The 12114-nt window shown below is 36.8% G+C and overlaps 1 protein-coding gene across 4 annotated transcripts in view; it reads right to left on the bottom strand.

The window, feature by feature from the left end:
- Positions 1 to 209: 209 nt before the first annotated feature.
- The window catches only part of LOC121384740 (GTPase-activating Rap/Ran-GAP domain-like protein 3), a 178554-nt gene continuing 166649 nt past the window's right edge, over positions 210 to 12114 (bottom strand). For 2 of the 4 annotated variants that reach the window (XM_041515272.1, XM_041515275.1), the window contains exons 23-29: positions 10698 to 10764; positions 10145 to 10225; positions 9656 to 9774; positions 7141 to 7240; positions 6177 to 6335; positions 5493 to 5575; positions 210 to 4311 (exon numbers count right to left, since the gene is read on the bottom strand). In XM_041515272.1, coding sequence (XP_041371206.1) covers positions 4153 to 4311; positions 5493 to 5575; positions 6177 to 6335; positions 7141 to 7240; positions 9656 to 9774; positions 10145 to 10225; positions 10698 to 10764 — 768 coding nt within the window. In that variant the 3' untranslated portion in view covers positions 210 to 4152. The remainder of the gene's footprint in view (positions 4312 to 5492; positions 5576 to 6176; positions 6336 to 7140; positions 7241 to 9655; positions 9775 to 10144; positions 10226 to 10697; positions 10765 to 12114) is intronic. The other 2 variants (XM_041515273.1, XM_041515274.1) reach the window with 2 other exon arrangements.

Below are 12114 nucleotides of genomic sequence, written 5' to 3' on the forward strand. Positions count from 1 at the left end.
CATATGTTTGACGTCCAATAGCCGATGATAAGATATAAAAATCAATGTGCTCTAGTGGCGTCGTTAAATAAAACACACTTTACTTTCTAATAGCCGATCATAAATAAATCAATGTGCTCTAGTGTTCTCGACTCTTGTTTTTACAATAAAATCCCCAAATATGGCGATTTATTTCTCCTTTCCGAAAACAAAATGACAAACAAGAAAAAAACAATGTGGAATTCAGTTTTAATTTTTGGCCTTATAAACAGTACAGTGAAAAATAGACATATTTCTTCAATGGACATTAACAGATGCTGTGTAGAGATATATATATATATATGTATAGATACACAAAAACAATATACATTATCACATCTGACGTGAAAATATACAAATACTTTATTTCATAGACGTATATTTACATAGGCGGTGCACGACAAACTTTACATTTCACATATTTTAACATTATTTAATACATGTACACTATATTTTGATTGGCAGTAATTGATATTCAGTTGTACTAAGGGAAATCCTGTGTATTGAATGTTCTAAACCTTGTAAAAAAAAACCTAATCAAAACTAATGAAGAGAAAGAATTATGGAATGACAGTTAAATTTGTCACGCGTTTTAAGTTGGATATCCGTTTTAAACGCAAGAATGCGTTCTGCACTCATTTTAACTAGTATTCTATTCTTATACAGTTCAAAACAAAAACAGAATAAAAATTATGCGGTCAAAATTGATCTTTTATATGCACCATCCCACAGACATGGTAGCACATACCATAGCCTTTGATATACTAGCCGTGTTCCAGACAGTGCCCACCGACTGGTATATCAAAGGCCGTGGTATGTGCTTTCCTGTCTATAAAAGATGCATATAAAAGATCCCTTGCTACTAATAGACAAACTATAGTGGATTTCCTCTCTAAGTCTATATGTCAGAATTATCAAATGTTTGACATCCACTATCCGATGATTAATAAATCAATGTGCTCCATTAAATAGAACAAAAACCCCAACAATAACAATATGTAGATAGGCTTGCAAAAATGTCGTAAAGATAGCTAGATATCCATGTGGGACTGACACATGGCATAAAATAAAATAACAAAACATAAATAATAATAATCGCCAAAAACTCAGGATAGTTCCGTTAAGCACAGATCCTGCCCGATATATTTGAATCTCTCAAATCTCTTTGACGGATGTGTGCATATAATTTGATAAACAATGCTTTGATTAATATATATCAACAAGTTTAGTAGAACAAAACCTAAATTAAATGGTTCTGTGGATTATTATCCGAAAGATCAATTTCAACACAAAGAGGTGAAGTAAAATTCCCCAACAAAATCAGAAGTCCTAAATTTCATTGGCGTATAACATAATCAGTGCGTTATTCAGAAGACATTAGACGCCAAGCGTTTAAAATCGTACACAAGCAAACTTCTTAAAGTCTTACAGACATGCTACACTTGAAGATTTCATGGCACAACATGTGAAGTATACACATACACGACCCTTGCGATTGTCCACGGCAATCAGCAATGCCGTGGAGATTGCTGTAGAGTTTTTAATTCTCATGTTGTTGTGTTTTGGCATATTTATTTTTGCCGCAGACATTTTGTTAATTGCAGAGGTTGTCTACATATCAAGTTGTATATTATAATATTTCATTTTTACACGTCCAAACATCAAAAAGCGGTGTATAAACGATAGTAATGAATATAAAAAAGGATCCGGATTGGCGAAATGTGTATCGTTTAGACTAGATTAAACACTATATATGTGGAACACACACCAAAAACATGTGATTGCACCAATAATTGTTCAATATAATTTACACAGCAAAATGATGGAAATATATTTAATGAGGAGTTCGTTTTATAAACCACTGAACATTCGAGATTATGCTGAGCACGTTGTCGGATTTAGACGCAAAATGTAATGTCTGTTTCGGCAAACGAACCTCATTTTTACTACAATAATTTCTCAGTATTAAATGAGAAAATTGAAATATGTTAAATATTATTACTATTATTATATATATTAAATATACATTTTCTAGAAATTTATTTTAAAACCAAATGAGGTTCAAGCACGATGTTCGGGGCACGAAATTCAGCTTTCTGATTTTCCTGCCCAGAATACACGTCAAACAGTCAGTATAAAAGAAGCTTACAAATTAGCAGCATGGGGTATTTTATATGCACTTTCAAATAGACAGGACAGTGCATACCACGGTTTTTGATATACCAGTTGTGGTGGTCTGGTAATTTGCAGATACACAAAAGAGCCTTTATGTGTTCTGTAAAATGTGTACTCGTGTACTTGTGATGTTTACTTTTAATTTAGCGGTTCGCTCTGAAATTAGGGCCATAGCGCTTCACGCAGAACCGTGTATCTTTTGACTGGATTAGAAAGTATTATATACACAATTTAAAGCCTTCGACCTTGAATTCTAATCCAGCTTTGAAAGTATAAATAAACACAAAAATCGAACATATTAAATACACACTTTCACTCAACGCACAATATAGTAATTTAACATTTGTAGTAACAAATATTCTATATATTATAGTATTGAGCATATAGTGCAATTGAAACATTCGAACTATCATACAAAACAATATTCCATATATATATATATATATACACACAAATTCAATTTGTGTTTCTGATATGGACTAGAAAAACATAAAATCAACGTATTAACATAACATTATTTTGTCAACGTTCATTAAACTGGAGTGTATTTACAAACAGTTTCAATCACAGGTGCACACATATTCACAGGTAGAATGAGAACATTAAAACAAGTTATGATGAAATCTAGAAAATGTACTTACACATGCTAAAGCTGAAGTAATAGGATTTGCAGATGCTCATGTACACAGGTAGAATAAGCAAATGGTGCAGGTGTTAGTTATTAGATCATTTGTACATCACATACATACACACACACACACACACACAGAGAGAGAGAGAGAGAGAGAGAGAGAGAGAGAGAGAGAGAGAGAGAGAGAGAGAGAGAGAGAGAGAGAGAGAGAGAGAGAGAGAGAGAGAGAGAGAGAGAGAGAGAGAGAGAGAGAGAGAGAGAGAGAGGGGGGGGGGGAGGGGGGGTATGGTAGGCGATATTTTAGACGCCTGTAGCAAATCGTCCAAACACACACATACATAAGGTTTTAACAAACGTGTGAACTTGATGTACACATACACAAAACGTGTATCACAAGTCTGTGAAGATGTCAATAAAACGTATATGTACACGCACACACGTATCATTTCAGAGTCATATCATTGATAATCATGTGCACAAGACAGATAGGCAGAAATATGACACATCTAAATGTCTGTGGCAAACCATAACCAATCACATATACACAAAACGAAGCAGCAATATTTCCAAAAGGCTATTATGTAGCAGATCATAGACTGATCACGAATAGATCGCAATACAAACACACATTATGCAGAGTCCCATTCAGGAAATGGCAACAATTTAAGAATCGTGGTAGATTACTAATTAGTCATAAAGTCGAGATGTTTGAAGCTGTTCGTGTTTGCACGTCATGGGTAAATTACAAATGTGAATACACAAAATTCAGTGTCAAAAGATGTCTGTGTATTCAGGTCATCGAGAAATCACAAATACACATAAGGGGAGTCTAGGACCATCGTCGAAATATATTTGATGACGTCATCTCTCAAACATAAATGTGCACGAATAACGGCGAAATATATTCGCATTTACATCACCAATCCTTACACGCACACACTCACTCATTAAGAGTTTAGATCCATCGTGAAAAGATGTTTGTGTATTAAAATCATCGAACAATGTATTTAAAAAACGTCGAGAAGTCTTTGACAAAACATAGTGCACATTCTCAATTTGAAAATATCCACCATATGAAAAAAAAAATAGTGATACGCTTGATGGCTGATGGCTCAACAGAAGTAATCCACATCAGTAGCAGTTATCCATCATACACGATTAGAATTAGGCAGCACCATCGGTTCCAAGATAACAAAAACAGTTCATCATTGAATCACGCACAAATACATGACTAGATCTATATCTCAAAATATCTGACAAAAAATAAATATAAAATACACTCTTCATCACAAATTTGTTGTTGAGATTCTCAAAAGCACTCGATGACATCATACAAGATCCGTTTCCGGTTCCGAGTCGACAGTCGGTGATACTTTGTTGAAGGGACTTGATGGCGGGCTAAACTCGTTTGTTCTGAGCATTGTTATTCCAGAGTCTGAACTTGACGAGTCATGACGGTCTTTCTCCTGAATTGAAAGGTAAGAAAACTGTTCTTAAATAAAACAGAAGAGTTCTCAGCTTGGCATCATGAAAATATGTTAACAAAGGGTAAAATCGACTTTTGTCCACATTGAAACAGCATTTTGTTTTTTATTCAGTGCAAGCATATTCAAGGGTTTCCCCAGAACCATATGGCGTAGGGGCCCACTACGGCTTAGGTGTGCAAGTAAGCACTTTGGCATCATGTAAGGGCCTTAAATCAATTGCCTCTATGCTTTAATTGGCTATATGTGAAAATCAGCTGTTGGTTGTAACAACTTTTAAAACTTTACAGTAGAACACAGGTATTCACACTTCTAACAGTTGAAACATGTCCTTCATACCTAATTAGGTGCAGGGCCCTCAGCACCCTTTCATTTAACAATAGTTGATTACTAATTGTCATAAACAACCCAGCTGTCACTGAAAATGTAAGCGCTTTAAAAATATCCTGGGGAAAGGTCTGCTATTATTATATAATTCTCGTTATAAGAAGATATTCAGCAAAACAATTGCAAATCATCATCCACGATGACTTTGATTATGTAAACAAGGTGCGTCATGAGATGGCATAGTCAGTCATACGGCATCATTTTGTATCCATAAGGCAACCAAATAAAATGTATACCAAAAGAATGGAATACATAAGGGTGGGTATGGAAGTAGGACTTGCATGCATAATACCCAAGTAGCAAATCCAGATGGAAGCTCTTTTTATGGACATTCTGTAGAGGATGGAGACAGACGAAGGACTCCTCTTTTAATTAGTTTTTTGAGTTTTAGAATAGAGTATGTTGCCCCCTTACAATTAGAACAGTATTCACTACTGGTCCCACAGAACTTTCAGTTCCCCGTTGTAAGAAACTATCACTTTCTGCATTGTGAAAATGGAAGACATCCTTCCTAAAGATCCACCACTGGCTTCCTTATGATAACAGAGGTAGAAATACTGTCATCCCGATCAGATTTTGCTGTAAACATCAACACGTACTTGGATATTGTTTAGCATACCATCCCGGCGGACCGGCAAGTATTTTGAGTTTATATATTATAATCATCTTTGATCCGGCTGGTTTTGATTCGGTCCTACAGAATTAGTAACTTGTCGAATCGAAGTTCCGGCCGGAATTCTGCCAATTTCGACCCCCTGTAATCACTGACATTCAACCGATCATGCTTTGATACATACTTTGCTGTCAGATGGTAGACTAGAAGCTGCTCTTTTCGTCCTGACTAAAGGGCTTCTCTTGAGAACACCTGGAGAACGGTCACCATTGTTGGTAATGGGTGCCAGAAGAGAGAGAGAGAGAGAGAGATAGAGGGGGTATGGGAGGCGATATTGTAGACGCTCTTTTAATTAGTTTTTTGAGATTTAGAATAGAGTATGTTGCCCCTTACAATTAGAACCGTGTTCACTGCTGGCCCCACAGAACTTTAAGTTCCTCGTTGTAAGAAACTATCACTTTCTGCATTGTAAAAATGGGTAAACGAGGAGTCATCCTTCCTAAAGATCCACCACTGGCTTCCTTATGATAACAGAGGTAGAAATACTGTCATCCTGATCAGATTTTGCTGTAAACATCAACACGTACTTGGATATCGTTTAGCCTACTATCCCGGCGGACCGGCAAGTATTTTGAGTTTATATATTATAATCATCTTTGATCTGGCTGGTTTTAATTCGGTCCTACAGAATTAGTAGCTTGTCGAACCGAATTTCCGCCCGGAATTCTGCCAATTTCGACCCCATGTAATCACTGACATTCAACCGATCATGATTTGATACATACTTTGCTGTCAGATGGTAGACTAGAAGCTGCTCTTTTCGTCCTGACTAAAGGGCTTCTCTTGAGAACACCTGGAGAACGGTCACCATTGTTGGTAATGGGTGCCAGGAGAGTCGACGGAGGGGAGCCCGTCGCCGCAGGAACACCCTTGTCTGTGCTCATCTGACCCGCCAAACAGGTGAGTGGGATTTTGTAAATGTTCACCACTGGCCCTGACGAGGTTTTCGCTGTGAATGAATACAAATCTTCAAAGAAAGAAATGTTACATATTTATATAATGAATATAACTGTACAGCATTAAACCCAGTAGACCCATGCATTGTAAGAGAAATCTGCTGTTTAATAATTATTAAAAGAAATATGGCAGACAAATTCAAGACCTCTAAATTATAGTCTAATTTACTGATCTCTTTTAGTTTAAAACAAGCCTAAGAGGAACAATATTTGAAATGGGGTTATCCAGTATCATGCTTATGTGGTTGTTTTAGATGCTTCAGTCATGATAATTTGATAACAACAGAAAAACAATATAGAAAATGTTTAAATGACCATTTTCGACTATTGAAAATGTATATAGGACCAAAAGATAAATTTTATGATCATCAAGTGTGGGAGTTGGTGAAGTATGATATGAGAAAGTGGGAGTTAGGGAAGTAGGAGTTAGGGAAGAGTACAATCTTCCTTTTCCCAATCCCTATAGACTTATAAAGTCTTCTCTTTTCTGATACTCTAGAGTCTATGAATAGAAACGAGTCTATGAATATAACACGTTCGGACTGTATCGTATGGTCATCAAGTGTGGGAGTTGGGGGAGGGGCTCAGGATTCCAGTCCAGGAGTATTGTGGACCAATAAAGTCCTCACTTTTCTAATACTCTGAGTCTATGCATATAAAATATTTAAAGTCCAGACTCGAACATAGATCTTATGGCCATATACTGAGCTAACATATATATGTAATATGCAATGGCCTGGACGTTTATTCCTCTGTCAATATTATACAACATATATATTATGTACACAATCGTCTTTCCCCATTCTTCATACTTACAAGAGGGAGAAGGGGGTGGTGAAAAGGACTGCTCTTTCTCTCTTGATTTCTCTGTTGGTGTGTTTGTTCTTGATGCAGATGATGAAAAGTAAATGTCACACTAAAACAAAAAATATACAGTGTTCACATACATACATACATACATACATACATACATATATATATACCTGTATATATAATCCTTGTGTGTGAATGTATATATGTAACATTTCGGACGCCTACTCACGGATTATAAATATATACAGTTACACATAAGAAAAAAATATACTTTGAAAATTCGGCCCATTGTTATGTCATTATATTTTAATCTTACATTTTATTTAATACTTGGCAATAGGCGGCATGCAATGTTGCATTGCTGATGAATCGTATCTTATCTTATAGTATTCATATGATTTAAGTGTTTCTGAAACCTTTGATGTTCATTACGATTTAATATATTAACATTGTTTGCCCTTTGCAATCACATGGTTAATCCTACGATATTTATTGTTGATTATATTTCTAATGACTGTCATGTAACAGAAATGCAGACATGGTTAGAAAAAACCTGGTATTGTTGCATACTTTCAGACTTCGTTTTACCTTTTAGGCAGTAATGAACTTGTCATTTGTCAAAAATAGAAGACATCAATAACAAAGGTGCAGCATGATTAATTAGCGACATGAACTAGAACACCGGAAGGAGGGGCAAGTATAATGCTCTATTAGTGGCACAGATGGGGACGGGTGGGGGGGGGGGGGGGGGGGGTGTGTGTGTGATGCGCAAGAGGTCTACACTCTCTCCATAAACTTGAATGCTCTAAAATGCTGTTTTAACATTTGTTTAATTGGAGAAATTAACTGTTAAACCACGGGAGGGATATGCGGTAAAAGTGTTCTATTGCTGACACAGATGATCATCCCTGTGTTGGGGATCTGCACAACCTCCATGAACTTAAAATTGCCTGAAAATTCAGTATTTAACAGATGAATGTAATGATGTTATTTCTAATCTTAAATCAGTTTGTGAGGTGTTATTACATTGGCCATATGGGTGATTGCAGGGAAGACTACTTATATAATCTAAATGATAAAATCGTATTTCGAGATCAAAATCATATCCTTGCATAAGACAGTCAAAAGAATGTTTTAAGCAAAGTCGTGATTGCTTCCATGATCCACTATCTGGTACTGTACGTGACCTTTTCAGTATAACAATCCTGCATCTTCCCCGTTGAAATAAAACAAATTACTGTATATTGATATAAACTCTTACATTAGTTTCAAACGGAATGTCTACCAGCACGCTTTCTTAACTATGGTTAACTGGGACTTCCATTTCTGTGGAAGACCTGGTTGGCAGAGAGGTTAAGGCCATGTGAGTAACAGTAAAGTAAAGTAAAGTTTGTTTTATTTAACGACGCCGCTAGAGCACATTGATTTTTTATCTTATCATCGGCTATTGGACGTCAAACATATGGTCATTCTGACACTGTTTTTAGAGGAAACCCGCTGTCGCCACATAGGCTACTCTTTTTACGACAGGCAGCAAGGGATCTTTTATTTGCGCTTCCCACAGGCAGGATAGCACAAACCATGGCCTTTGTTGAACCAGTTATGGATCACTGGTCGGTGCAAGTGGTTTACACCTACCCATTGAGCCTTGCGGAGCACTCACTCAGGGTTTGGAGTCGGTATCTCGATTAATGTGAGTAACAGAGTCGGTAGAAGAAGAAGTTTGTTTTGTTTAACGACACCATTAGAGCACACTGATTTATTAATCATCGGCTATTGGAAAGAAAGAAAGAAGTGTTTTATTTAACGACGCACTCAACACATTTTATTTACGGTTATATGGCGGCAGACATATGGGTAAGGACCACACATATTTCTTTAGAGGAAACCCGCTGTCGCCACATAGGCTACTCTTTTACGACAGGCAGCAAGGGATCTTTTATTTGCACTTCCCACAGGCAGGATAGCACAAACCATGGCCTTTGTTGAACCAGTTATGGATCACTGGTTGGTGCAAGTGGTTTACACCTACCCATTGAGCCTTGCGGAGCACACTCAGGGTTTGGAGTCGGTATCTGGATTAAAAATCCCATGCCTCGACTGGGATCCGAACCCAGTACCTACCAGCCTGTTGACCGATGGCCTAACCACTACGCCACCGAGGCCGGTCGGTTATAGGATGTCAAACATATGGTAATTTCGACACAGTCATAGAGAGAAAAACCGCTACATTTTTCCATTAGTAGCAATGGATCTTTTATACCATAACACAGACAGGATAGCACATACCACGGTCATTAATATATCAGTCATGGTGCACTGGCTATGACGAGAAATGGCCCAATGGGCCCACAAATGGGGATCGATCCCAAACCGACCACGCATCAAGCGAGCGCTCTACTACTGGGCTACGTCCCATCCCCCAGAGTACTGTAGGTTTGATTACTGCTAGTTGACATTTTAAAAATATTTGTACATGCTCTAACAGTTGTTGGATGGTCTTCTGTGATTGTTTTACCTTGGAAGTGATCATGGTGAGGTCTGGCATCGTCATCGTGTGCACGAGGTTCCCGTTGATGATCAGACGGATTTCTATTGTATCTGGGGTGAAGGCCATGACGTAGGGGAAGGCACAAACTGGAAAAAAAATGTATCCTCGTCATAGTAAAATGTATGTAGTGCTATAACTGTAAGATATGTTTAAAGATGTCATATTAAATTCAAGAATACAAAATTTTCGTGAATTTGTGATTATAAAAGTAAAATCAAGAGCCAAGAATTTAACAAGTCTCGAAACTTTAACAGTGTGGCATTGAGGTCTCCAGACTGTATTAAAGTCTCGATTCTAAGGTTATATAAAAGACCCTAGAAAGTAAAAGACATAGTAGATGACATAACGTATGTTTACCTGAACAGCATTATGTTACCTCTAGAGAATTATTGATATCGATGATTAACACACGGATGAGAGAGTATATGTAATCTCAAGCAGTTTAGTATTACTCACCTATAGAATGGGGTTCAGAGTTCCAGTAGAAATCATAATCATGACATTGTTCTTCTTTCAACTTCTGAAAATGACTCACGTCTGAAGAACAATAAAAAGTAAATACATAATACAACAACAATAAAATTACATTTTAACATTTCTACAAAAACATAAATATCATCATCATCATCATCATCATCATCATCATCGTCATCATCATCGTTATCATCATCATCATCGTCGTCATCATTACTAGTATTATTATTATATTATTATTCATTATCATGATCATCATCATTATTATAAACATTGAAATATTCATCATCATCATCATCATTATTATAAACATTGAAATATTCATCATCATCATCATCATCATCATTATTAGAAACATAATGAAATATTAATTTATGTTTGTCTGTGTGTAACAATAAATCACCAGTAGTTCTACTCTGAATGTTGTACACAATTCTGTTTAATGATAGTTTCGGTCTTGTGAGATTCATGGCTGTGTCCATGTACTTGGATCTACACGTTATACAGTGTGAATGATATCAAGTAATGTACTTACGGTTGTAACAAAGAATCAGTTCTGCTTCGTCATCTTCATAAATGTCCAAGGCTGACACCAGGGTTACCTGACAGTAACAAATTGATATATACAAATGTCATAGTGAGTTATCATAGTAGATGGCCAGGTAAACAAAACAGTTTGTCTTAAAGTTTTTTTGTTTAACGAGACCACTAGAGCACAATGATTTATTAATCATCGGCTATTGGATGTCAAACATATGGTAATTTTTGACACAGTCATAGAGGAAACCCGCTACATTTTTTCCATTAGCAGCAAGGGATCTTTTATATGCACCAGCCCACAAACTGGAGAACACATACCACAGCCTTTGATATATTCCAGTCGTGGTGCACTGGCTGGAACGAGAAATAGCCCAAAAGGACCCACCAACGGGTATCGATCCTAGACCGACCGCACTTCAGGTGTACGCTTTACCATTGGGCTACGTCCCGCCCCGGCCAGGTAAACATGCAAATTAACGCTCATGCACTGATATCATTCAATTGTTTTCAGATTGTATCACTGTGAGTAAACATGCAAATTAACGCTCATGCACTCATATCATTCAATTGTTTTCAGATTGCATCACTGTGAGTAAACATGCAAATTAACGCTCATGCACTGATATCATTCAATTGTTTTCAGATTGCATCACTGTGAGTAAACATGCAAATTAACGCTCATGCACTCATATCATTCAATTGTTTTCAGATTGCATCACTGTGAGTAAACATGCAAATTAACGCTCATGCACTCATATCATTCAATTGTTTTCAGATTGTATCACTGTGAGTAAACATGCAAATTAACGCTCATGCACTCATATCATTCAATTGTTTTCAGATTGCATCACTGTGAGTAAACATGCAAATTAACGCTCATGCACTCATATCATTCAATTGTTTTCAGATTGCATCACTGTGAATAAACATGAAGATAGAGCATTTGACAAAACAGACCATTCTGAACGCATGAATGAATGAATGGATATTTAACGACAACCCAGCACAAAAATATACATCGGTTATTGGGTGTCACAAATTGTATCTGAAAGCATGCATATGAATATATATTTAATTTCAGAATTTAAATGAACCTCCACCCCACAAACAAAATAAAACTATGTTAAATGAAACATCTTGAATGTGAACTCATTGTAAGATGTTCCGGACTAACAGAGGCTTTTTGGCGACTAAAATTACTTCTTACACACCCGGAAAAGAGTTTGACCCGTACCCCTCTATATCAAAGGCTCTAAAGACTAACCCTAACCCTATCCATAAAACTACCTTAACCATTAAAAGGGGGTAAGGGTCGAACTCATGTCCACACCCGTTATTTTTGAAAACACATACTTGTTAACACACATATACACGTACGTGTGTTAACAAGTTCAAGACATACGACTGGCTGC

Source organism: Gigantopelta aegis, chromosome 10, assembly GCF_016097555.1.
Source record: "Gigantopelta aegis isolate Gae_Host chromosome 10, Gae_host_genome, whole genome shotgun sequence".
Taxonomy (NCBI): domain Eukaryota; kingdom Metazoa; phylum Mollusca; class Gastropoda; order Neomphalida; family Peltospiridae; genus Gigantopelta; species Gigantopelta aegis.